The sequence below is a fragment of the Syngnathus scovelli genome, chromosome 21, assembly GCF_024217435.2.
Source record: "Syngnathus scovelli strain Florida chromosome 21, RoL_Ssco_1.2, whole genome shotgun sequence".
Classification (NCBI taxonomy): Eukaryota; Metazoa; Chordata; class Actinopteri; order Syngnathiformes; family Syngnathidae; genus Syngnathus; species Syngnathus scovelli.
The window spans coordinates 5,249,386-5,276,520 of record NC_090867.1 but is presented as its reverse complement, the minus strand read 5'-3'; the positions used below and the strand labels follow the sequence as shown (position 1 = coordinate 5,276,520).

The 27,135-nt window shown below is 39.9% G+C and overlaps 2 protein-coding genes and 1 long non-coding RNA gene across 3 annotated transcripts; 1 reads left to right on the top strand and 2 right to left on the bottom strand.

Annotated features, from left to right (window-relative positions):
- The first annotated feature begins 36 nt into the window (after positions 1-36).
- On the top strand, positions 37-17,236 carry antxr1c (ANTXR cell adhesion molecule 1c). The gene is made up of 18 exons (XM_049758567.2): positions 37-535; positions 5,358-5,429; positions 6,142-6,213; positions 6,517-6,598; positions 6,717-6,747; positions 6,921-6,994; positions 7,123-7,191; positions 7,524-7,604; positions 7,770-7,830; positions 7,985-8,083; positions 8,171-8,240; positions 10,244-10,322; positions 11,322-11,417; positions 11,548-11,586; positions 11,701-11,799; positions 11,865-12,029; positions 12,708-12,788; positions 14,767-17,236. The coding sequence occupies exons 1-18, from the start codon at positions 372-374 to the stop codon at positions 15,022-15,024; spliced, it is 1,692 nt and encodes a 563-aa protein (XP_049614524.1). The 5' UTR covers positions 37-371; the 3' UTR covers positions 15,025-17,236.
- A 130-nt stretch (positions 17,237-17,366) lies between these two features.
- Positions 17,367-21,175, bottom strand: LOC125991065 (uncharacterized). The gene is made up of 6 exons (XR_007489178.2): positions 21,028-21,175; positions 20,576-20,679; positions 20,023-20,135; positions 18,139-18,179; positions 17,890-18,013; positions 17,367-17,534 (listed from the first exon to the last, which is right to left on the bottom strand). It is a non-coding gene; the product is annotated as an uncharacterized lncRNA (long non-coding RNA).
- A 1,295-nt stretch (positions 21,176-22,470) lies between these two features.
- ubtd1b (ubiquitin domain containing 1b) lies at positions 22,471-26,899 on the bottom strand. Its single transcript, XM_049758569.2, has 4 exons — positions 26,214-26,899; positions 24,493-24,720; positions 24,267-24,424; positions 22,471-24,140 (listed from the first exon to the last, which is right to left on the bottom strand). The coding sequence occupies exons 1-4, from the start codon at positions 26,293-26,295 to the stop codon at positions 23,871-23,873; spliced, it is 738 nt and encodes a 245-aa protein (XP_049614526.1). The 5' UTR covers positions 26,296-26,899; the 3' UTR covers positions 22,471-23,870.
- Positions 26,900-27,135: the final 236 nt, after the last annotated feature.

Here is a 27,135-nt window from a genome sequence, read left to right as displayed (position 1 = left end):
ATGTTAACCCATTTTCTTTCCTCTCGCTCTCTCACTCTCTCAGTTTCTCCTCCTCAAGATGAAATATGAAACCTGGACCATTTGAGTCCAACTTGTCCCACGGGTTCCCAGATCTTCTAGTGCCAACAACGCTCTGCTTCTTCACCTCCTTTTTGCCCCACTTTCAACATGTTTTGACTCTCTGACAGGAAACTTTCCCCCCATTTTTAATCGTTTTCGCAAAGACACCGACTACACTTTTTCTTTGTTTCTTCCTTGCATCCGTTTCATTTAAAAGCTGACTGGTGGGATGTGAGAACACTGTTTATCAGAGTGTGTTTTTACCACGCCGCAAAGGAACTACTTTTTTTTCACCCCAAACAAAAGAAGAAATGGTGCCAAGATTATTGTGGAGCATGTCTCTTGCTCTGCTTCTATTTGGATTATTTTTGCTCACTTCATCATCCGCCAGAGCAGAACCGGAGCTGCTGGATGAAGAGGAGGAAGAAGAGAGTTCTTGTCAAGGCGCTTTTGACCTCTATTTTGTGCTTGATAAGTAAGTTTTGATTCTTTTTGTGAATACTTAAATACAACTGTCCAAAACATTTTGGTGCTTCTACTGCTTAATTAGTGTCAGAAATTGGATTTCTAAAAGATGATGACTGCGCCATGAGTTTTAATGTGCATCGCTACATCCATGTGCATGGGGGTGACGCAACAGAGGAGGAGGTCTTGTGGTTTGCTGAATCAGCAGAAAGAGGAGCGACTGTTTGGATGATACAGTCATGTTCTCTGTAGCCAAATCTAGAATTCACACACAAATCCTTTTAAACAAAGACCTACTTGCAATGCCTACTACTTTTTCTTGTTTGCAAAGAGAATGCTCAGCCATTACCCTGTCATTTGCGCTGTCTGTACTCCCACATTGGAAAAACGCTGTGGTTTAGTGACATCTCCGCAACGTGGAGCAGACTGCCAGTGAAGATAATGAAATGGTGAAAAAAAAAAAATTGCATTCTTCCATTTGAGGGGTTTCACGGCTCACAAAAAGGCACTCTTACATGCACTGTAATTTATAGTAGGCACTAGTAGTTATAATGGCACTTCCACACACTTTCAAATTTAATCAAGCAAAATAATTGAATGAACACCAATTGATTATCAACTACTACCAACTACCATTTACTGATCTATGGAGACCTGAAAGGGCATGTGTGACTGACTAGCGTATAGAAAAACCTAGTGATAACTTGAACAAAATATAGGACAGCATCTAGGCCTGTTTTTGATAGCTTTGTGACATAGCGTCTCAAGGTATCGGCCGAATGTCTTTGTCAGGAATATACAATCTTCTAACCACACAGATTTATGTTTGACGTGCTGTGCCCACAAGCATCTGCTGCACAACTCGAATCAAAAGTTATATCACAGAGCTGCTATCCAGATGTGGAGGCCATTGTTGACTCGCTTTGTTGCCTAAAACACAGGCCCATGCTAAGAATAACGTGAATATAGGCTGCTGCTATTGTTAGCTCTTGTGCCAGCTGCAGCCTGCTCCATGGCAGACTTGTGATTTATATGCAGACATGGATGGTGGACTTAAATCAAGAGGAAGCTCTCCAGAAATCTAACTAAACCTACACCCAGCCTCATCCATTGGGTGTTTTATTTTTTTTTGCAGACACAGCATCAACCAGGCTTAATCCATATGGAACAGAGAATGCAGAATGGTAGTACTTTTCATGACTGACAAAAATCTTTTCCTGAGGATTTGAATAAAAAACCCAAACCCAACACTGCGGGTACCGACTGAATGGGGTAGGATATTTTATCTCCAAATAAGCGATTATAGTTGGTTTTACCACTGACGTGAAGAGTTTAATGACCGTATTTTATGGCTCCATCCAGAGTGCTGGAAAGCAGCAGCATCTACTCATCCCCCCCACTAGCTGTCTTGTGTTTGTTTACACTACAAAATACAACAGTTTTATAGTGAAGTGGAAAAGATAATCATTTTATTGTGTTATTGTAGTTGTTGTTACCTCAACTCTTTATTTTTGATTTTCCTGGCATTGGTATGAGTTATAGGGTGTACATTGGATGGAGGATTTATATAGCATGGTGTAATGCAACCATAAAATGTTTCCATGTGCATTGGAACGAATGATGTTCTAGCCTCTTCACCACGATCAAAGTTATTTTTAAGCCCCAATCTCTTGATATCAGCTTCTACAATGTAAGCACATTCTACTAGATTAGATACTAGAGAGCAAAAGTATGGTATGCGTTCATATCCACTTTGCTTTTTGTATAATTTATAATTATATTGATGATGTGGTCATTTCTATTTTAGATAATTGGGGACAAGCGGTATAGAAAATGGATGGATGGATGGATAAATCGCACACCTATTGTTTTCATAGTTAAAATTAAACGTTAAAGAGCTAATAAAACTGAAATGTAAAGATGGAATGTCTCTCTACTTTGTGTTCAAACATCCCATTTCAGTTGCATGTATATATGTGCATGCACTCAGCAGTGCTCCAGTAAAGAGTCGTAGTGTAGCACTCGCTGTAAAAGTAGGTTAGTGGTTTTAAACAAACAAATCTTTGTGCCCAGTCAGTTGAATTGGAGCGGCATTATTGGCTCCAGACTGGGGTGGTCTGGATAGGCCCAGCTGGAATGGCAGAAAGCCGTCTCGGTCGCTGTAGGGATTTTTGAAATTTTATTTTTCCTTCTTCCACACTTTGAAGCGTGAGAATGGAGCCGAAAGCCACAAAGACTCCAGAGTAAGACCAACAGGGCTTTTTCCCCATATGCTGTCATCCACCCTCACTGAGGTCCAGTCCACTCTGGCTTAACCTCAACTAAATAAAAACTAGGCTGTAATATGCAAAGGTCTCCATAACTTGGCATTATTTCTTCAATTGTGTAAATGTAGAAAAATGTTCGAAACTAATCTGTGATAGGCAGGTTTTTACATTAGTCATGCCCATGTCCATTTTTATTTCCAATGGTGATTGTCATATTTTCAGTTACTGGATTAAAATACATAAATAATGCATAAATCTCAGTTTAAATGATAAATATTATTTTCAATTAATTCAAAACATTGTGCATACGGTATACACAATTACAAAGTCAGTTTACCATAATATGGTCACTTTAGATTGTGTTATCAGATGACAATGATACAACAACTGCAAACATTTAGATTCCAAAGGGCTTCATTTACATGCTCTGAAGAAAATATTTTACAACAAGCTCTTTTTTGGATATCTCCTTTTTCGAGTCCTGAAAATGTGGAAATGTCTTTCTTCCCTCGCAATCTCATTTGTTTTTCTCTCTTATTTTGACTTTCAACCTCCCCCAACAAAGGAGTAACTGACTCATTTTGTTTTCCACATCGAGACATCGGTGTTTTACCTACTCAGCAAGATAGCGTTAATAGTGCAGTGGAGAATACCAGTTCTGAGCTATTTTGACTTTTTTGCCAGCTGTGTTGAAAGCAGGTTGCAACACACACAACTTGGCACTCAAATGGAAGCCTTTAGTCAATCTTTGTCACAATATCTAGCAAACCATCGAGCCATCAGAGTTTTCACATGACATCTAATCTGCGCGTAATCCCAAAGACAAAATCCTTCAACATAGAAAACCTTGCTGCAGCAACATGTGGGAAAATGGTATACATTGTTTCCAACTGACTGTTCTCACCAAGTGCTATGACTGTCAGTGACCATGAAATTTTGTTGCCTAGTGATTTAGCCATAATACAGTGTATGCTCACTCTCCCACAAAGGAATAATATGCCATGATCAGGAAGTTTCTCACACTGATGAATACAAAGTGATCTCATAAAAATTAATATGAGAACGCTGTAAAAGGTCTCATAAAGTACTTAGCTAGGACAGGCTTCAGTTTACCCACTACCCCAGGGATGGGCAACTCTGCTCCTCAAGGGCCATTATACTTAAAATAAGCCTGTGAAGTCCACCTATTGAGGACCTGCTTTCAACATCTAGGTTTTGTGGATGCCTGATGGTTTGTGATGATGTAACGTGGCCTCAAACGCTTCGTCTACACATTCTAATACCCCCTCACCTTTGATAGACCCCAAACCACTTTAGTTTCGGGCTTGGGTTAGACCACCAAATTATGATTTCAAAAGAAATTAGTGGAGGGAGAGCACTCCAGATAAAATAATAGTCACACAGAATGGACCCACTTCCTTTCTCCCAGCGGTGTTTGAACAGGTGAGCAAAACTGCAAGCTCGACCTCAGTCCCAGGATGCCAGCCACCTCACACAATGGGAGTAATCCAAGTTAAACAAGAAGTATTAGCAAATAAACCTCATGCTAAATATTCACATATGACATTTTCATATGACTACTCTGGAAAAGGGAACAATCTGCTACAAAATATTGTCGAGTTGTTTTACGTAGCAATCTGTATGGCTGTGTGTGAAATCCTTCTACATGCGCTTACACCATATGAACATTGTTTATCTTTAAGGTCTTGTCCTCTTCTTAGCTCAGTCAGCATTACGGGAAAGGCTTAGTGTGTTTGTGTGTGTGTTGGGGGATTTATCCGAACAAGAAGGGACAAAATGCTGACTTAAAACCTTGGCCACCATTTACGCAAGCAGACGCCGGAGTTCATGGAGTCCATGTCATTGTGGAAGACCTCTCTGTTTTGGGTGGATTATTTGCAGCCTGTGTGGTCTGCATGGGGAATTCTAAAGCTCAATCATAGAGGGAGAGCATTGCTATAATCTGCTATTGTCCTCCTCACTCGGAGTATGAGTCAACCCCGAGCTGTTTTCAGCTCATCATGTAGATGATGAGACTTGGTATGACAAAATATTCTCTATGTACAATGATCTCAGTGAACGTACAGTATTTGATGTTCCTGCAGCACTGTGCATGAGTGGGTAGCACTATTGCCTCACCCAGCAAGGTTCAGAAGGTTTGCATTTGATTCCAGAGCTTGTGTGGGTTGTCTCTTGGAAATTCAACTTCCTTTTACAGTCCAAAGACCTTTGTTGGGTTAATTGAGAAGGCTTGACATGTCCATATGTGTGAACTCTCTCTCTCACCCTATACATTCAAATTGTTCAGAGACATCCAATATGCAGCCATCTTGCATGAAGGGAGTTAACCCAAGTGAGTACTGTGGGAAAACCGGTGTTGTGCTACAACAGCAACACATGTTGGCCGGTTTCTGTCCAATATTGTTACATCAGTCGGTCAGCACCTACAAAAACATTCTGTCTCCCTTGAACTTGAGTAGGCGTCATCATCTGCATGGAGTTGTCGTTTTACCACAGTCGATTAGATCATTTCCTATAAGGCAAGGGTTTGTTTTTGTGTTTCAGGTCTGGCAGTGTGCAGAATCACTGGGATGAAATCTACTATTTTGTGGAAAATTTAGCAGAGAAATTCAAAAGGTAAGATGCTATCAACTGGAGGTGCAACAATTAATCAACAATTAATCCGTTATCACTTTAATCAACTTTTGATGATCAAGGAATTATTTGTATACTTTTTGAATTAAAATTTTTCCAAATGTTCAGAAGTTCAACTTCTCTACAGTATACTATATATTCTCCCTTTTCTAAAGTCCTCTACGAAACAGGACTGATTATCTTGGGAAAATAATGAGCAACATTTTGGCCAATTTCCTGACATCATGAACCAAACCAGCATCTTAATCATCATTAATTCACATTAGTGCATTTTCTGAACAGTCAATTTGAACTGTCATGTTTTTGAATAAAAGGATAAAAATTAAAACATGCTTTTATCGAATGTCAAAATAACAGTCAGCTACTTGCACTATTTTAAGGCCAATTTTCATGTTTTGTGTGCACTTCCAAAAATTCAAGTGGACCATATGAGGTCGTGAAACAATTTTACGATTGTGGACACTTTGAAAATGTCTTTCCTCTCCTTTGGACTTCCTGAAGCCCCATGACGTTCTACACAGAGGAACACACACATACGGAGTCATAAAATGAAGTGTATCCTGACATCCCATCATATGTTGAAACACTTAGCAGGCTAATGTTTCAATCAGTTGAGCTGTTAAATTAGCAGAAGTGACTTTTACCATTTACCAAAAAGCCTCATTTGCTCATTCTATCCTCTTTTTTCCCCCAGTCCCATGCTTAGGATGTCCTTCATAACATTCTCCTCAAGCGCATCAACCATCTTAAAACTTACAGAGAAAAGGTAAGACAAATTATTTTGACCATCCACATTATTAATGACATTAAAGCTGAGGAGGCTAAAGTCCCAAACCGCATGACAGTGCAATGCCGCATGCTCTCACGCAAAAGGAAGCAATCGTCAGCAAACTTAATTCAAAGCATGGCACCTGAGTGAAAGCAGATGTTGCCCTGGAGACACATGGTTTTAAATGAACGTGTGGGGCTGTTACTGCGTGAAACCGCTTTGCTTTTTTTGATAACCTGATAAAAAAGAAAAAGGACACTAATTTAAAGCAAACACATACGGATGTGTTCTCTTTTGCAGAGTGGACATCCAAAAAGGGCTGAATAAACTGAAAAGAGAGACTCCAGGTGGAGATACATTTATGCACCTTGGACTTTATAAGGTAGGCAATTAAGCTCTGTATTATTTATTAACAAAAGAGTCAAATGGCGAGCAGTGCACACTGTCTAGTGTTTATAAAATATAAATATCATTCTGACCAACCTATCTCCTTGTTAAAGGCAAATGAGCAGATATACCAGGAGAACTTTGGTGAGCACCTACTGACTAATCACTAACAGGGTATAACAAACAATAAAGACACAATAAGCAGCACAGATCTGAACACTATTTTCATAAATATTCAAAGGGCGCATTCCTTAATGGCACCCTTCAATTTTTTCAGATTTTGTAGTGGCTGTACCATCACTGTTCTTATTTTGCAGGCAAGGCCAGCGTAATTATAGCACTGACAGACGGAGAACTGCAAGAACATCAGCTTATCGACGCGCAGCAAGAGGTTAGCAACCGCACCATTAAAGTGGCACACGTTTTACACGTTGCACTTTACGGGAAGCCAGGGAACACCCGTTGTTTGATTGCTTGTTTTTCTGGGAATAATTCCCATTGCGTCCTGTTTTACAACAGGCCGAGCGAGCCAGGTCTCTTGGTGCCATTGTGTATTGTGTTGGCGTTAAAGACTTCAATGAGACTCAGGTATCTTATGCAATTTGTTTTGAACTGCAAATTGATCAACATTGTGTTGTTTTGGCCACTTGAGAGCACTACAACTTAGATTTGTAGCATGACAATGCATTTAAATACTGTCTTGATGTTCAACAGCGGGTTTATTTCTTTATGTATTTATTAAATACCATTGATGTTTCATAGAGTGGATATATTCGTAAGGTTTACTATTGTAGTTTGACAATTATTAGAAAGGAGATTAACTTTAACCTTGTATCAATTAGGTACTTTTTAAAATCATAATTAATTTTCTCTTGTATTTTTCTATTCCCACCTGATGTCCTGGTCATGGATAAATATAGCTGGCGACCATTGCAGACACCATCGAACATGTGTTTCCTGTTTTGGGAGGCTTCCACGCCCTCCGAGGTGTTATCGATTCGGTAAATATAAAGCTATATGGTATAAAGAAAGCCAACAACTGTATTTGCATTGTGCTGCTGAAGTCATATGATACAAGCTGCGAGGTTTTGACAAATCTTGTGTGATGCAAACATATAGCGTAAAAGATGTATGACGTGAAAATCTATATTTTTTTTCCCATTCAGATTATTAAGAAATCTTGCATTGAGATCTTGGCAGCTGAGCCATCCAGTGTATGTGCAGGAGGTGGGGCAGCATACACGCAAGCATACGCACACAAACCAGAATAACAGCGTTGATCTACATCAAACTGATTAAATCGAGGGATTTTACATTGATGCAATATGCAATTGACTGTGATTACTAATCTTATGTTCCCAATATATTGGCATGTAACCAGAGACATTCCAAGTGGTGGTGCGAGGGAACGGTTTCCTCCATGGCAGGGACATCAACCAGGTCCTGTGCAGCTTTAAAATTAACGATACCATCACAATCAGTAAGTAGACATCAATAATTTTGATTCCACAGTTGTGGACCTAACTTACATGTGAAAGTAAAAATTTGCTCTATTTGATTTGTGTAGATGAGAAACCTGCAAGTGTAGAAAACACCTTCCTGCTATGTCCAGCTCCTGTCATTGAGGAAGTCGGAAAGTACGTTTTTTTGAAACAGCATATTGAAATTGTCTTTTTGTATCCAAACATTCAAGTCAGTTTTTCAATATGTACACTTCCGCAATGTCTTCTACGAGCAAACATTTTTCCTCTTAACATGGAAAAACAGTGTCACGTGTATATTGGTACATACATACTACACACCTGACCCTATCCCTGCCTTTTTTTCTGAATTCCAGGGCCGCTTAGTAAAATATAAGCAGCTCTGCGACACATGAGAAGCTTTGTGCATTTGTTACAAAAATGCAGTAAGACTAAATCTCTTGTAGCGAATGAAGACTTCCATATTTAATGAAGCATAGCCACGGAGTTATAAATGACTTATTTGTAATGTCACAGAAGAAAATGAAAAGACAATTCACAGATGATGTTGAAGATATTAACGTGGTAGCAGCAATTGTGGAGACATTTCATCATGCGTCCCACTTAAAAATCCTACGTAACTTTCCATGGCTTCATGCATCACCACCTAATCATCTGCTACTCCAACCATCTTTCTTCACCATCCTTCTTCCTCCCTGCTCCTTAACATTTGCTGCCACTGTGGCTTCACAACCCACAAACTATCTACGTCTCCTTGCATGTCATTTTCTTTCCACATTTCACAGTGTCCCTTAAAAAAAAAAAAAGGTTTGTCAGCTCATCAGCTTTACCAGTCTAGCTGGGCCGATCAAAGCCGCATAGCAGCGAGTGGGGGTCTTTCAAACGTGAGGCCATTTGTTGTGTTTGCACACATCTCGTTTCACAGCATGGCGGAGAGCCTGCAGGGAGAGCCCTCTTGCATCTTTGCGGCACAACTGGCCATTAAAAATATTTTTGCATGTCAGAATGTTAAAAAACTGGAGGCTGGTTTACTTCAGAGAAATCCGTAATTTTGTCATTCAGTGGGATATTTTAAGGCCTTTTAAATGCATCCAGATGGAAATATTTTCAACTTGAATCTCATTTCTCATGTTTCCATAAATGTACATTTTACGAGTTACCCTAAAGTAGGCTAAGCTACTCATCTACCAGATCTATCGCATACCAATTTTTAACACGGATGGTGGTAGAGGGGGATTAGAGTAGTTTAAATTAAAGTGTAATTATGGAATTATTAATTAAGTGGCCTGAATAAACATGTTTGAACATGCTTGGATAAGGGCTACACTCTATTCTTGTTTTTTCTTTAGTTGCCGTCCTGCACTTTCACTTTATCACATATGTTGCAGATTATCATCAGTATTTGTGATGTGGATAACTAAACCACATCTGGAAAAAGCCAACCGCCTCATATATATCGCACATCAAACAGTCATTTTTTTTGCTCACTTGATGTAGTTTAATGGCAGTGTCAACATCATATGCAGGGTTCTGTTCATGAACTGCAGCCACGAAGCGTTCCCTTATCGTCACCCTTTCTTATAAGCCAGACAGTCTATGTGTCTCAATGTTCAAGCAGCTTTATCAGTTGGGTGGCCTGTTTTCCATCTGCTTAACTTCTTTCACGTTCACCTGGTTCAACAAGGGAGGGGTTTGGGGTGGGGGCGTCCAAAAGCGTTCACATGTTTTTAGGGAGCTCACTGCCAAAGGGTCACCAGAGGTCACTAGGATTTTGCAGAATTGTTTTTCCACCCTTGGAGGAGGAAATGATTTAGGGCATCAAGAGGGCTTAGTAAATTCTTAAATTAAAACAAAAATAGGGGCCTAAGTGATCCTTAAGAACAGGAGACTTTTGAATGTTTCTATTTGTTTTATTAGTTCCTATTGAAATCCACCCAATCTTTTTGTGCTGCTTTTTGTCAAACACATTTAAGGGGCCTTTGTGTTTTGTTGTTAACGGCTATAAGCAAGTTTGACGTTACTTACTTACTTACGATCTTATGGCTCAGTGACATTTGGTGCCAAGTTCAATGACTTCATTCGAATAGACGTCAGACTGAATCGAAACATACTTGGCATTGACTCTCATGTTCAATTAAATTGTCATTGTTTTGTTTCAGGGTTATTTATCTTCAAGTGAGCATGAACGACGGTCTGTCTTTCATCAGCAGTAATGTGCACATCAACACGACAGAGTGTGTAAGTAGCAGCTTATATTTTAATTGTGTTTCTAAAAGGAGGGTTGATATCTTTATTCATAGCATGTGGGTTCAATCAACTTCTGTCCTCTTTAACTGTAGACCAGTAGAAGCACAATTTCTGAACATTAAGGGAAACAAATCAGTACGGCAAATAAGTCACATGTAATTTCCAAATTGTGCTCTGCAAAAGTAGTGGAGTCAAATTGCGTCATACATGTGCCAGCTAATCAGCAATTTTCATGGAACTCATAAATGTACTATTTGCCTTCTAGGAAACAGTTCATCACTCCCCGACCATGTCTATGACGGCGTTACCGCTGATTTCTGATAAATAGTCTGTGTCTTTGCCCGCAAGATACGACGGCTTAAGTTGACCTACATCTGATCCTCATCTGTGGTACCGTAATGGGAACCATACTTAGCTCACAGACATTAAGCTTAAAGTTACTGATGGATTCGCTTAGGGATCTCCCAGATTACATGAATTGCTGTCATCGAGGGGGGGAATAAAAAAAATACAAACACTAGCTTGACCACTGACAGTAGAAGCCTGAAGGCAGCCTTTCTACTCATGTGTAAAGTTGTTGACTTCAGCAATGATTATAACCGTCACTATTTTTCTTGTGTAACTTAACTTTCCATTACTTATATTGCCTCTAATGCGATTGCTTCTCTTGATTTGGAGGCGTTATTGCGCAAGATCTTTCCACAGTCGTGTCCAGAGGCTATGCCTGGATGTCATTCCAATTTACCCGGTTGTTTGATTGAGGGGTGGTGCAAGGGTAGAGTCAAGAGGATACAAATTACATAGTTTCTGGTGGTTTCCTGTCAGGTTCTGGTCCATAGCAACACTCAGATATTCAAGTCACCTTCACTGTACCTCAAAGGTTACCATATCTTGTCAATGAGTATAGTGGTCTTGATTCTAATAATGTCTGAGACAAGATCATATAATTTATGTTTGTCATCTTTTAAATACTATGCATGTCTTTCACAGTTTGATGGCACCATTCTTCTAATCACCCTGCTGGTGTTGTTTCTGCTACTGGCCCTACTGCTTATGTGGTGGTTCTGGCCTCTCTGCTGCACAGTGGTAAGAACATTAAAAAGAAAAGTTGGTCTAAAAACTACAGGAAGATAAGGGCTCTCCAAAACTCTCTCAAAAGCAAAACTATGATGTTTTGATCTCTTGTGAATGTGAATTATGTATGCTGCTTTTCCAGGTGATCAAAGAACCTCCTCCTCCACCTCCTCCTGAGCCCGTAAGTTGAAACATACCAATAAGACGAAAATATTTAGAGAAAGGTGAACTACTGTATATTGTAGCATCCCACCCAAAAGTCTTTGAATTAGATTATTGTACTTGTATATAATAGGAGTCAGATGATGAAGATGGTCTGCCAAAGAAGAAGTGGCCCACTGTGGATGCCTCTTACTATGGCGGAAGAGGAATCGGAGGGATCAAGAGGATGGAGGTAATGCATGGTACTGATATATTAAGTAGCAAGTAAAACTAGAAACGGTCACTCCTGTCTTAAAGGTGCGTTGGGGCGGAAAGGGATCCACCGAGGAAGGGGCAAAGCTGGAGAAGCCGAAGAACGCGGTGGTGAAAATGCCAGAGCAGGAATACGAACCCTTTGAGCCCAAACCCAAGAAATCTCCCAAGAAGCCACCTCAGAACCGGAAGTGGTACACACCCATTCGGGTAAAGAGCGCCACAAGTGTGCTTTTATTCATACATAATAGAAAAGGGATCCAGTGTAGTCAGCAAAAGTAGTGATTGGAAAGTGTTTTAAGTGGATGAGCATGATATTCATCATACTGTATCAACAGGTTTTCCTAAATAGAGATGTGGGTCTCCTCTGACATCCAAAGAAATAAACAAACATCCACTCCAAACACTGAACCATTATTAGACCTGGCGTCAGTTGTGTTTGTGTTTTTAGTGTGCACAAAGAGCTCTATGTAACAACACCGGTCATTCGTAGAGAAGCAGTGTTATCTGTACACACTGCCGGCGTATTTGGACATGACTCCTCCACTGCTGTAATTCATGGTGAAAGGCGACACCCCGCAGTCAGCAGTAGGAAAATGTCCAGTCACTATGCATGCTGACTAGACTCACCTTATATAAGGAAAGAACATTCCAGTACACTTAGGTTCACAGCTACGGTTATATAATATTACATTGAATCTCATAAATCCTAGTTGTCAAAATGCAATTCATTGCATTAACTAACCACAAGTATGTTACAAAGGGATTAAGTATGATTCATAGTGAACGTCATAACCATAGCAGCGGCAGACATGGTATCTGTAAATCCCGGATTGTATGGCACAGTGATTTCAATTGTTAAATGGACATCCCATCTGTGTCATTCAGGGTAAACTGGATGCTATATGGGCACTGTTTCGTCGTGGGTACGACCAGGTCTCTTTGATGAGGCCCCAGCCGGGTGATCATGTGAGTAGCCACCTGCACTTCATCTGTTTCCTACCTCTTACTCATATTTTTGCTCTTAAGTTGACTTAAGCTCCTCTGCTTTTCAACCAAACGCTGTGTAGCAAGATTTGAGAAGACTAAAAGCAAAATTGTGTATATTGGCACCACTAGGAAACTAAAATGGTGCTTTGAGCTTTGTTTCCAGAAGTTAATAAAATTACCCTTCCACACGTCAACACTGAAGATTCAATATCAAACCTCAAAGATGTTTTTCTCCAATAAGTCAAGTTTGACTGACGTAAATTGCAGTTTGTGTGTAGAACCAAGGTCCAAATAGTGTCATGTACAGCAGTAATGAAACAGCTGTTGACTCGCCATGAACAAGCATTCCGTAGCAACACTAATGCCCACTTGTGCGCCACTATTTATTTAAAGAATGCCCAAATTTTGGACTGTGATTTGGCAAGCACATTTTCCCAAATAAAGCTCAGGTAACGCGTCTTCAAATCAAAGGATTAAATTAAAAGATGCTTGTTTCCACTCGGAGTGAAATACAGCATTCCAGTGCCTGGAAATGAGCTAGCCTGGAGCTATTTCTAAGGCTTCATTGCAAACCGCATTTGACTTTAGTGGAAAATGGCATGATTTCGTCTTAAAGGCAAACGTTGCGTCATGCCTAGCCAGTGCAAGTCACCAAGTAGAGACGTGCCAATGACGGAAATTGAATCTTTTTTGTGTCTGCCAGTTTGCAAAGCTGATGGCGACTTTTAGTCGCTTAGGGCAAAAAGGGTTGTACATGTTCCTGTTAAAAGAATTATTGGAGTATTTTCTGCAAGGACAGGCATGATTTTAACTGGTGCTTGGATCAGGACAGATTAAGATTGTAGCTGAATGAATAAAAGCAAATGATAGTATTTCAAAAACTGCTGAAACACTTGAGGGATAAAAGGAATATACTTTAACCACAAATACTCTCAAGGATTTAACTTTACCTTTCAGATCAGATTTTTCTGAACTCAGACAAGATCTTATCTGGTTTCTAATACAAAGACTGCAGGCTTTAAAAATAAACTATGGGAATCTCTGTGACTGGCCGCTATCGAGCTACAAAGATGACATAGAGCCAGCAATCACACAGCCTCTGACGCCCATTTCTGGTTCGTAATGTGAAGCAGGTGTTAAAATGTAGGAGTCGACTTGGGGGAGACATGCGCCAGTAGGAGTGAACCAGACGGGCAGAGGAAGGAAGACAGGATGAGTAATCGGTCCTTTTTCAGCTTCAAACGCACTAGAATACTGAAATTAAAACCCATGGGATCTCTTGAAAGTTTTGGTTTCATACACTAGCGAGGAACACCTCACAATCGTGGAGTCTGTGGCTCGACCAAACTGTGGATTTCTTATCGCAAATATTGAGCAGGTTTAACTTTTAGGATTGTTTGCAGGGTTGCGGAAAGCTAGGAAAAACAAAAGATTCTCAGAGTGACAACAGTTAAAAACCACTGCGCTCAACATGTCGGACGAGTTAAGTCACAGACATGGAAGTCTTAAAGATTCCACACACACCAACACACACACAGCCCTTTCAGCTCTTGCCTGCAATAAACTCTGTAACCTCTGCTTCAAACCACATCATTTATGTTGACGTCAGAGCATGCATGAGGCTGAGCTACAAACACAAAAGACACACGATCAAAAATCACTTAGTCGTGACTTCCTCTGCACATCTTATTCATTTAACACAAGTCTCTCCAGGAGGCATTTAACTCTCTAAAGAGTCGATGAGGTAATGCCCGTGGCACACAACTGCACCAATTTCCATTGTATTCTCTGAAAACTTTAACAAATAAAAAGTCTAACCAAAAATAATGGAATGTTTCTAATAACTGTAGGGATTAGACAACCAGTTGAAAAGAACAAATACAACACTGGAAAGTGCCCCGCGGCTCCCCCTCTAGCTGCGGCAGTGTTAAAAGTATGTGACTTTATTTAACTTCAGGGTCGGTGCATCAACTTCACGAGAGTGAAAGCAGGGTCCCAACCGGCCAGGTCGGCACCGCGCAGCCCCATCCACACCCCCTCACCGCCACCGCCGCAGCCTGACTACCACCACGTCCCAGACTCCCCCGTCACTTCAAGCCCTCCGTCCAGAGCACCGCCCGTGGTCCAGCTACCACCGGGTCCCCCGCCATCCCGCATGCCCCCCGGGCTTCACTGCCCACCGCCGTCACGTCCACCACCTAGCCTGCGACCATGAATGACATCCCCCACGCTTTCCCGCGGCCCCGCCCCTCTCATGGACCCATTTTGACTTCACTGACTGACTGACCCACCCTGTTGACCACCTCCTTCAGTCTACAGTTGGTCCTCCACCCTGGGATTCTTTTGCTATTCACCAAACAACACCAGCCTGACCAGTTATCAGTTCATTTTGTTCTAATGTAGAAAATCTGTCAAGTCAAACAGCCAAGAGTTTTATATCAAACTACTTGAGGCTTTAAAGTCTTACCTTCAAGACTTACCTTCAAGACTTACCTTAAAGACTTACCTTAAAGACTTACCGTCTTGTTTGCAATGTATGTTTCACCAAGGGTGCTATTAAACACTATAAGGGACCATTTCATTTTTTGAAAGCCCTCAGATGGCTATACACAATTTATGAAAGAACTCAGCAATCATATAAATGTTTATTATCACCCCTCACTGAGAACATATTTTAATGAGCAATAACTTTTTAATGAACAAGCACATTTTTATCAGTGTTTTGCACACCATTTAACGGTTTGCCTTGTAGTTTAACTTTTGTACAAAGTGAACGGGGTGATGCAGGGAATTGTTTAACAGGATAATTGTTGCAGGACAGCAAAACCTATTGGGACCAAAGTCAACAGATGATTCATTGGATGTTTTTTTAATCAACTACTGAGTTGTGCCTATGCCATCGAGAAGTGAATGAAGTTAAGAATCTGGGAATTATTTTTCCAAAATTGATTGGGTTGAGTTCAATTAGCCAAAATGCTGGTATTATTTTTGTCAATGTATTTTTTTTTTTTTTTTGAGGCAACAACATACTAAAGAACAATTTCTTAATTCAGGAAATCATTTTGAAAGACAGACATTTTTGTAATATGTTTTGACAGGGAAGTGTACAGAAGTTTTTTTCCTAAAATATGTGTTTTCATTATATTTTTATGATGTGTTTTTGGTTGTTGTTTTTTTTCTCTTTGAGGCTTTGGATTTTGTCCTTATACCATGTGATTTGATTTACAACACGACAATATGTAATTTTTGGTTATTTAGGTTCATTTTAAATCTGCACACATAGACTGCTGGAACACAGTACTCTGTTTTTGTTTGCATTTATGGAATTTAAAAGTCATGAATCCAAGCTGCCATAAATCAGGTTAATGACTCTCCTCAACTTTTTGTGGCTCAATCCTGATTCTCTACTTTTGTATTATGCTATGTCTGCATTTTTTTTTTAAATCAACAGTCACATTGCAACTGCAGGGCAGTTCACAGAGCAACTAATTTATTTCCTGAGCGAAATAGAGGAGAGTACTTGAATAATCGACAAGGTGTCCAACCACCGACTATAAACACTGCACAGAGTCTAAACTAGGTTGCCAGTCAGACGAGGCCGAGCAGCTTTTTCAACAAATTCAGGTTATAACAGACCTTAGTATTTTGATTTGAGTAAAATGTGCACTCACAGGGGCACATTAGATCTTTTTGGAAGTGATGTATTGGATTGCATTATGTTGTTGTAATGTAGTGTCCAGTGAATGAGATTTGGCAATTATTTTGGCTGGAGGGATTGAAAAATGAAAAATAATCCTTTCATATGCAGTGCCCTATGAATTGATGTTTTATTTTTTGTTTTCTTCTATAACTTGATTGTGTCTCTTATTGTGAACTTAAATCAGTTATGCCATGGTTTCACAGAATACAAAGAAAATGGTTGCTTTAAATAAATTTTCAGCAGGAAAAGTTATTACATTTCCCTCGCTATTTTGGCACTCCAAATTACAAGTATCAAATCAGAAAACTCAAATGCTTGATTAAAGTATTTGTATCAATTACATGCAATCATTTTTATTGACTTTATCATTAACCACTTGTCTTCTATTGTGTGTAGTAATCATTATTATCCTCACGGTGATTTTGAATGAATTTTTAATGTGGCCATATGCCATTGTGATTGTTTGGATTCAAGCTTTCAGAAGGGCTAAAACAAGGTGAACCTCAAGCATCTCTGGCCTTTTGTATTTCCTAATGCAGGAATTCCATTATGGGAAACAGCTACAGTGGCTTACAAGTGGGTATGTGACATTTTTAAGAGGCATGTGTTATGCTAATCAGTGCAGTATAAAAAAAAGCAGTAGCGATGCAATTATGAAAGACGTATATGATTTCTTGACTGGTTTGATCTTTTAAACTGTATCAATAAAGGTTGACTTCCAAGCTTCTATCAGGCTGCTTCTACTGAATCTAAATGTTATTGTGGAGTGTAAGAGGGGTTTGCCTGTCCACATTTACCACGTTTGCAGTGGATAAGGGTTCCATTCACAGGAGTACTAGGGGTGGAGTCTTTTTTTTTTTTTTTTTTTTGCCAGAAGTTTACACATTAAGGGCTGTGTATAGAGTGATTTGGGTGGGGATAGTTAATTCAGATTGCAAGATGTACAATAGCACTTACCTTGTAAAAACATTTCAGTTCTTCAGTGTTGTCCCAGTAGCAATAGTTGACATTTTACCTACCGTGTTCTGCTGTAGCAGGAATAACAAATGTATTTGTGTTTCTGATACAATATTGCCCACCCGTTTAATACTTTGTGTGGAGTGTGAAGTCTATTTTTCCCCCTTATGTTAAGCAAAGTGGGTTGAGGGATGTTTTAAGGCATGGGCTCTATCCAAAACATGAGGATGAAGAAACTGAGGAGGGAAAATTTGCTTTTTGTCTCCAATTTCATTGATGACATGTTTACGGCTGTTTGGTTTTCCCTCTCCGGTGCTGTCTCTCATCCTTTCTTTCTTAGTGACCCAGACAAATGAAAGCACTTGGGAATGCGCTGATGTTTCAACTCGGTCTCGCGTTACCCCCAGACTGAAACTCACTGACCTGATACAAAAACACCATGCGGCGAGGTTGGTATGATGCATCATTGTTTCCTGGATTTTCTTGGTAACCATGGCGACTCAAATAAACGCCAAAACATTCCCTGTCTTGGAACCTCTTTGTGCTGCTGCAAGGGAGGGGGAAAAAAAAAAAACTTTAATTGGTGCTCCCTGGCTATAATCACAATTTGTTATGTGCACTCTTGCTATATTGCATAAATCTGCTATAATGCGACAAAACTCCTCAACTCACCTCAACATACTCCTTGACATCTGGATGCCACCAGAGGGCGCCTTAGCACAAAAAAAATATTTTTAGCAAATACTATGTAGAATTAATTCCAACACAAAATCTGGGAATAAATTAATTTGCAAATACTGAAACATGAATATGTAGGGTGTTCCAAAGTATTAAGGAGTCTACTTCTCCACTAGATGGGATGAAAGTGGTGTGATGCAAACGTGGCACACACACACACTCTCCTCTTCTTTTCCCCTGCTTTCCTGCCAAAGTAACCACTCAAGCCCGGGGGCAACTTGTGTGGCAGAGAATCTACTCCCACCCCCACAGTCACCCTTTCCTTCCACTCACAGCTGCAACAGAGCCCCGCTTTTAACAGTGGGGACGTGTATCATATCCCTTGAAAGCAAGACCTATGACATCACTGTGAAGGGTCAATAGGGTGGTCTCGTGGTTAGTCTTTATTTTTCCAGATTAAGTGGTGACCAGTATAAAGGGATAGGCTGAATATGATAAAAGTGGTGGAGGGAAATGTGTGGAAAAATTAGTAAGTATTCCACCAAAAACTTTTTTTGTCATGCACAAGCAGCAGAAGAGTTCAGGAAGCCCATCCTTGCCTTTTTCCATTTTAGTGGTTCTGCTAAGACGTCACAGTGTTACTTTTCCCCCGCTAAAAAAATGTGATGAATGCGAATTCGCCATCTGTCCGCGGTAAACGTCTGATGCCCGCCAAGCAATCCTGACTGCGCAACATGATAGCTCAAGAGGCAGTGACAGCAATTGTCATTTTCCACTGCCGTGCCCTGTCGTGCGGCTTGGACAGAGCTTTATGTAGGCCACTTTTCTGAAGATGCGTGTGTTTTTCAATCAGGAGCGTGCCACTAAGGGATTCTCTTCTGTCAGAAGAAAGTGATTTAAATGGTGTTGTGGAGAAAATAAAAGCTGCTAATGCTATCTGACTGGCTGACTGAGTATTCAGCTGCAATATTTAAATCAAGACTTAATTGGCAAAACATTAGGACTTTATTTTTGAAACAGTACATTTTGTTTAATACAATTTTTCTACTTTTTTTCAAAATACTTCTTTAATAAGAATCCTTGTCACTGTGCAGCTGAATGACGATTTCCTTTACATGTGTGCATACGGCTCCGTTTTTTTGAGCCTACATATAGTATATGAATTGAGCAGCGTTCCAGAAAACCACAGCGAAAGGAGCTCGAGGGAATGTTTAAGTCAAACCTGCAATTTTCAGGTTCGACTCTTCTCCCCTCCCCTTTCGCTAAGCTTCGAGCCCCCGTAGCGTCACGTTTCCCCATAACTGTGGGAAAGTGAGGGTTAGACAAACCTGCAAGGCCTCCAGAAGATTCTCCTAAGCTTCAGTCTGCTACGAGAAAAGCTCACTTCCTGATTGGCTGGCTTGCAAATAAGGATATATGTGTATTTAGTGTGCGCTATTGTGGGGGGGGCACACATGGCAACATCTTATGTAAACATCAAATTGGGTAATTGGTTCTTTTGGATAAAACAAAAACAATGTGTTGTAATGAAACCCTTAACACAATGGGATGGAAAAACACACAAATAAAAAAAATACCACTGTGTGCTCTAAAATTAATTTTTTTCATTTCTAAAGATACTCAAATATGACTGAGGCAATTATGCTATGTGGCTGACAATAAAAAATATTTTGTTTTTACAATACTACCAAATTATTTAATTTAATAGATGAATATAAAAATAAATATATATTTTTTTAATTTTATATTACAAGACATTTGCTCATGTAAAAGCTCAATGGAGCTGATACCGGATCAGAAAAGGCCACACATTGAACAACCTTGTTCTAGATGATCATTAAATAAATTGAACAAGAACTCATTCTGATATGGAATTACCTTCTCTGTCCTTGGTCTATCTTCCATTGGCTGTGGTCCTACTGGGCCCTGTGACCAATCCTGTCAGACTACAGAAGGTGACCAAGTTCACTTCGGGGGTTACAGTAAAAGCTCTGCAGGTGACAAACAGTCTAGATTTAGTTTGTTAGGTAAGTAGACATAAGAGTACAGTGAGAGTAGGAGATGGAGGATTAAGCTGCCATAACAAGACTATACAAACACTTTGGATTTTGAGAGGATTTGACTCCTTTCTATCTATTCTGGTGGGAAACTTTGCATAACAATCTGATGTATTAATAACCATCAGAACATTATATCACTTTTGATACTTTTTCTTTGGAAATCAACAATCAAATAGCAATCAATTGGTAAAAACAGATTTGGCAACATTTAGCATCTTCAATTGACAATGTTAGAATGGGATGAAAAACAGAAGCAATTAAAGCTTGACTATAACATTGTTATACAAGTAAAAGTGAAAGGCAGTCAACACCAGGGTTTGTATTTGTCTTTATTGTTCAAATTAATTAATCACAGTTTTGTTGGGACTCACCATGCCTGAAAACTCATCAATTCTTGAAAGTGTTTGTTTTTTGGTGAAAATGTATGTATTTTATGGCCTCCATGGGAACATGTCCCGCCAACTCAGTAAAGTTCCTTGAAAGACAGACAAAGAAAAAGGCCAAGTCAAATAGTGCAAGTCACAAGTATGTTTCAAGTTAAGTCTTAAGGAAGTTACTATGGTGAAACCAAGCTAGTTAGTCAAGCCCAGAGATGTCAAATCCAGGTCCAGAAAGTAAATAACCCAGCCAGGGTTTTGCTTTAGCCGCAGGTGCTACACCAAGTTAGCAGAAGCCAAACTCTGGCAGAGTTTACTGCGATAAAATATTTATCACCACAACACAAAAAGTACATTGTCTCTGATAATTAAAATGGCCGTTTTCATCTCTAAAGCGAACAACAACTTAAAGAGTATGAATACTAACACTATTAAGTTTAGCTTACCTGTATCCAATGAATGAAAGACAACGTCCAGAAACTTCGAGTTTCAAAACGTTTGTGTTGGTAAGTCTTTTTTCAGTTTTTATTGAACATTTAATCCAAATGTATTCACTTTTGGTCATTATTTTATCCTCAAAGTCTTTGACCTTGTCCAAATATTCACCCTTGTATGCTTGCCTCCCTTTTCGCACTTTTCGCGCCCTTGTTCCACACTTTTCCGGGTTTTACCAAAATAGCGGGAAACTGGGGACGTTCGGTAAAATTCCCGTTCCTGTGCCCAAAAAAAAAAAATGTAATCGTAAATATTTATCCATCAATTATATGGAATTACATTTACATTGTAATCGAATATAAAGTTTTTGCTTATGTATTATTTTCCATATTGGATGACGCATTCCAACATGGCGGCAAGTTAATGACGTATCAAAGTCTGCAGTTTTCTTACACTTGTACCATACGCACTTAAAATAGTATGCACTTCACTGAAGTTCGTATCGTTGCCGTGGTTACCAGATTGATGACACGCTGATAAATAAAATATTCATTCATATCTTGTGGGTTTTTTTTTTAAGCGAGAGGGCTACAGCCAAAATTGGGTTGACGTTTTACTGTCATGTTATGTGACGTCATTTAAACTCTGGTTTTATGCATATGCTATTCATATGAACAAAGAAGCTAAAGAAAAATAAATCAAACGTACACAGTCCATGCCCTGCGGACATTGTGAGCCCCCTCTAAACCTCATTGACTACAGTGGTGCTGGTGCTTTGGAAAAAGTGTAGAATGGGCTGAGACATGCAGAGTGACCACAAACATGAAGCTCCCAGTGAAATTCCACTGTCAATAGGGGCTTTTTCTCCGGGTCTGCTTGCATGCACCACATCCTCCACAGATCCACAAGTGACTAACTTGGGTTTGCAGAAAGGGGGAGTTGGTGGCGCAATGCTTTCAAAGGATACTATGGCATTCATTTTCCAGATTACAGCCTTTTAGTTCATTGTATAGGTGAGGAGCGTCATCTAGTGGTAGATTAGAACACTTGCATTTTATCGCTGGGTATTTCTGGTAGTCCTTGGTGTACGATTTATGGAGGTTATGAATGGGTCTTTATTAGATTGCCTTACATTATATACTTTAAATAAAATTTTAAATGAAAATCTATTTATTTATTATAATCCCTACTGGTGGTTTAGATTGGTTAAAAGTTGAGTCAAAATCAATTTGGGGGAAAAAAAAGGAATTCTGAATTAAAATCCGTTTAGTTGATGTATTGGAAGTGTTATTGAGGCACCATATTAACTCACATTGATTTCAAAACTAACAAAAATATGACCTGGTTAGTCATCGCCTTACTGAAACAAATGTGACAAAACCCCACCCTTTATGATAAACTGACTCATAAATAAATAGAACATGATAAAGGTTTAAAAAAAAAAAAGACATAGGCAATTTGTAATAATTATTTATTTTGTAAAAAGATAAGCTCCCAGGTAAAGGTCAGGGCAACAGCTTGGAATACAAAGTGTTAAAGGTAAACAAACAATGGACAAATGCGTCTGCTGATTCATACAAGAAGTGTCGTGTCTGTTCCTGCTCGGATATGAAACACATACACAAAGCTGGTATTCTATCAAATGCACGGTCATCTAGGCCTATGTCTAGAGTGTATTTATTGCACATAGAGAAATTCCTTAATCAAGTTTGCATAATGAATAAAAAACCTACTCATAGCAAGAAGCTCTGGCTAACAAGCTGATAAATACAGAAATCTTGCTATGGTGAGGTGGGGTTAAAATGTATTTCTATGATTGTACTATTTAAAAAAAAAAATACGACATTGCAATCCACTGATATTGCCTGTTTTAAGAGACAATATCGACATAATAACAGCATAAATCAAGTTTGACAGCGACCAGCAGCACACTGTGTAAAGGCAAGTCATGAGACACAAGATGAGTCACTGCATTGCACAGGAATCAGATTTAAGTTCAAGTGGAGTTACACTTTTGCTACGGGGTTTTTTTCCAGCTTGAAAAATTCACCTGATAGCTATTTAATAGCAATAAATTGTTTTGTTGTAGTTTTGCTCCAGCAAACGGGACAGTTTGCCTTTCAGACAAAACAAACTCATGACGTGCAGCGCTACAGTACATAAGAGAGCATACTGCTATCTGCAAACGACAAGTCAAAACAGGTTTTGTTTTTTCTGGAATTGGTACTGCAGTTTTGTGCTTTAGAACACCTCCAACGAGGACTAGTTAGGAGTTTCTACCGAGGGGCGGTTTCTACCGAGCCGTAACGACAACTGGTTATTGGACTGATATTTTACCGCGGAGAAAAAAACAGAAAGAACAAAACAAATAGGGTATGGATAGTGTCAATAACAGACATCTTATTTAGAAAAGAATTCTTAATTTCCTGTATAAGCGACTGAAGTTCCTGAAGAAGTCCACACAAACACACCCAAATGATTGTTAAAAAGGGCAGCTTAGCTTAGATTGTTGATGTGTTTTTTTAAAGGGGCTGGACTAGCAATTCAACTTTCCACGTGGACATGAACCCTTTTTTGTTTTGTTTGATAGAAGGCACGCAAACACCTTCGAGAGTTCTCTTAAAATGTGCAAAAAAAAAAGCTCCATTGTTGTCATTTTCACAATATAAGGAACTATTAAAGAGATTGTTATCCTAGATTGCGGTGACATAAATGAGTCCATTGATGCCCGCACAAACACCTCCTCACGTTTTCCCCATTGGCACCTAGCAAGCATTGGGAAAAGGGCAAAGGTCAGAGAATTGCGTGCGTAGTGGTGGCTTTATTCCACTGAAGGTCCTGTTTTGGACCTCAGCTATTCTGTTTCAGGACTGCTGCTGCTGGTGGTTGCTGTAGGTGACATCTTGGGTTGAGCCTGAGGGTTGACGATGACCTGAATAACAAAGTCCTTTTGGATCTTGGTGTCTTGCAGCCGTGTCTTGTCCGTAAGAAGTTTTCCCGAGAAGAACCAGCGTTGGTGGGCGGCCTCGATGTCCTCCTGGGCGTGCAGCTGCTTCTTCAGCTGACCGATAGTGTCCGTCATGCTGGCGCTCAGACGCAGGTCCTTACCCGTGGACAGGCGCACCTGCAGGGAATTTTTTTTTTTTTTTTTTTGTGATGTTTGAAGAATATTTTTGGATTAACTGTTGTTCGACAGTAAAATAAATCCTCATGCAGATTTGAGGATGGAAGGGATTAAATCCAAGTGTACCTTCAGCTGAAATTCCTTCTTGGGCGCGACGGGCAGTTGGGGGCTGTCGCTGTGATCGTCGTCGCTGCGTTCTGAAATGAGGTTGATGGGCGGAGCGAGGCAATAAACAGGCAGCTGATAGCGATTGCCGAGTTCGTCGTAACACTCCGTCAGGGTACCTGGGATAAAAAAAAGATCAGAGTTTACAAAAGTAGTTCTTTTTGTAGCATTGAGTATTATGGCTCACCGTGCGGCAGGGTGATACTGGCGCCGTCGACAATGGCTTGGGCCAGCTCGTGGTCGTTACACTCCAGAGCCACGGCGGCAGCCTTTAGGGCATCCCAGATCTCCTTGCGGCCGTCAAAAGCCGGGGCTGTGTCCCAAAATTCGTCGCGCTTACTCCGTAGTTGGCCCTCGGTCATTGGATACTCGCTCTTCCACTTCGGTCGATCTTTCTTTAGCGGCTCATTACGAGCTGTAAACAGAAAAGAAACCAAAACGGTTTTATTTTATGGCTCTATTGATAGCACACACTGGTAAAAAAGTACACCTCATAAAAATTGTTTGGAAAATGATCAGGTTATGACATCATTTTAATTGCCGTGCATTGGCTTGACAAGAGAACATCCAGCACAAATCTTACTATTCAAGACTCCATTCAGCGTTTACAATATGCATGAAGCATGTGTCGCTGTTATCTACGGAACTTTACTTGTGTTTCCCCCTGTCATTAAATATTTACCTTAAGCACTTATCTAATAGACCGCTGGGTGCGTGCACATTTTCAGCACAATGGTTTTCAATCCCTTTAAGAGAAATGTGTAAGCTTGTATCATCAGTCAAATGACCAACCATCTTAATTAATTCCCAGAGATTGGAAGCAATGGGAAATGAGGAGTTTAAAAAAAAAAAAAAAAAAAAAAAAAGGCAAATCCAAGACGGTCGCCTTTCTTTCAAACTAATTATTTATCACGCAGACGGGTTACGGAGAACATGGTGTCACGGTGTAAGATTTAAATCCACGCGGCTTCCTCACAAGCACCGACAATTCTTAAAATGCTTTTTCTGCATTACATACAGAAAAATGGCATAAATGCAGGCTGCAAACTGGCACTGCAATGGATGTCTATAATAATATAGACCATGAAGACAAAGGATGTATACTTTAAGAAGATATGGGCTGGTTCCCTTAAAATACTGCTTATCATTACAACGCTTCGGCCTTCTGTGACTTCAGATAAAAATAACACACACAGTTCAGCCTCTAACACAGTAGATTTGAAGTGTTTAAAAGTTTGGGAAGGCCTCTTTGAGAAGATGAGCTTCTAAATTCTAAAAATAACAGTAAAAGAAGTTCAGCCAAATGTGATAATGGGAAATGCATGCTTGTTGAGCAGCAAAACTCCATAACAACATTCACCAGTGTTGTCTTCAGAGCCTCTAACCGCCGAATAATTAAAAGGAATTTTTGTGTTATGCTGAGCCAAATTTCTTTTGAATTGTTCTCTGGGTCAGAAACTATGCAGCCGTATAAAAAGCATGTCTGCGTGCTGCTCCAGTTTAGTCTGGTCGCTAAAATACTATTGAGTCTTGATTTTCATGTAGGAAAGAAAATCAAAATATGGTATTTTTTCTTTTGAAGAATGTGCAATTTCAAGAAAGTAGCAGACATAATAAACCACTACAATAATAATAACTGCATCACATGCATTCTTACTGATATCAGAAATTAATTTGCAGAACTATCTGTAAAAATTATTTTCAAGCTTTGCAATGCTGCAGATTTATCCAAATCGAAACGAATATACTTAAGAATCATTTTCATGTCAGTGCTTCTGAGGCTGTCTGCCACCCTTGGACACCAGAACCTCAATGACCCAGTAATTTGATGAGTGAAACACAACCACAAGTGGTCAACGTCACATTTCCCATTAAAAATATTTCCTACTCCTGACGTGATGTTCTTACCTCCTCGACCACCGTTTCTGGAAGAGCCTCTGCTCTGTGTATCATCCCATCGTTCCCAGTATCTTCCCACACATCCTCCCATGGTTGGATGGGATTCACACAGCTTCAAGGCGTCCTACTAACTCTGCAGGGGCCCCATTACAAAGTGTAGCCCCGCAAGGAGGACTGGCAGCGGGTTTTGATGTTGCAAGCCAAGTGTTGAGATCACTGCGTGTTACCTGGATCAGTTGTTGCCACGATTAAAGAGCGTCACAACTCGTGGGCCACAGTACTAAGAGTCAAATACTTTGTAAATCAACACAGTGACTCCGTTTTCTTTCAAAACGTCCGGCCTAAAAAACAAGGACCGATCAAAGAGTGTTTTTCTTTCTTACTGTCCCCCGTTGTGATGTTGACAAATCGTCCACTTTTCTCGCCCCAAGCTAATCATGTTAGCCAGTTAGCTTCCTCGTCAGGAAAACACCAACTTCGAGCACGAGAGGTATTTCCCCAACAGTTTTTCTTCGATCGTGGAGATGATCGGAAGCTACTGTTTTCCCCCACGGCTGTTTTCTTTTATGATTGTCCACGATCGTGTCAATTAATATAAATTCCCTATTTAAATTCTTAAATATCATTCCTCTTCCAGCAAAAGGTTACTGACGGTGGATCTCGACTCCACTGAACTTTTTTTTGCGCCTGCGCATTCGCTAAGGTGATGATATGTTCAGGTGAATCAGGGTAAAAGGAAACTAAAAAAAAAACAATGTGTACAGAATGCTACAGTTGCTTATGCTCGCGACCAATTACATCAAAATGTCAATGATGGAGGGTTGTACACGTTATGTGTTTGAATACGTTCTTTTTAAATCTAAAATCAAACATTTGGATGTCACGACTCAACTTTGTGCGCAGTTGAGTGTTAGCACTGGTTCCCGTATTA

Coding starts and splice junctions, on each gene's coding strand:
- ubtd1b (XM_049758569.2), bottom strand. CDS start 26,295: ATGGGAGGATGTGTGGGAAGATACTGGGAACGATGGGATGATACACAG. Junction 24,425..24,492: donor CAGTATCACCCTGCCGCACG/GTGAGCCATAAT, acceptor TTTTTATCCCAG/GTACCCTGACGGAGTGTTAC. Junction 24,141..24,266: donor AGAAGGAATTTCAGCTGAAG/GTACACTTGGAT, acceptor AATTCCCTGCAG/GTGCGCCTGTCCACGGGTAA.
- antxr1c (XM_049758567.2), top strand. CDS start 372: ATGGTGCCAAGATTATTGTGGAGCATGTCTCTTGCTCTGCTTCTATTT. Junction 6,748..6,920: donor GATATACCAGGAGAACTTTG/GTGAGCACCTAC, acceptor CTTATTTTGCAG/GCAAGGCCAGCGTAATTATA. Junction 11,587..11,700: donor CTCCACCTCCTCCTGAGCCC/GTAAGTTGAAAC, acceptor TGTATATAATAG/GAGTCAGATGATGAAGATGG.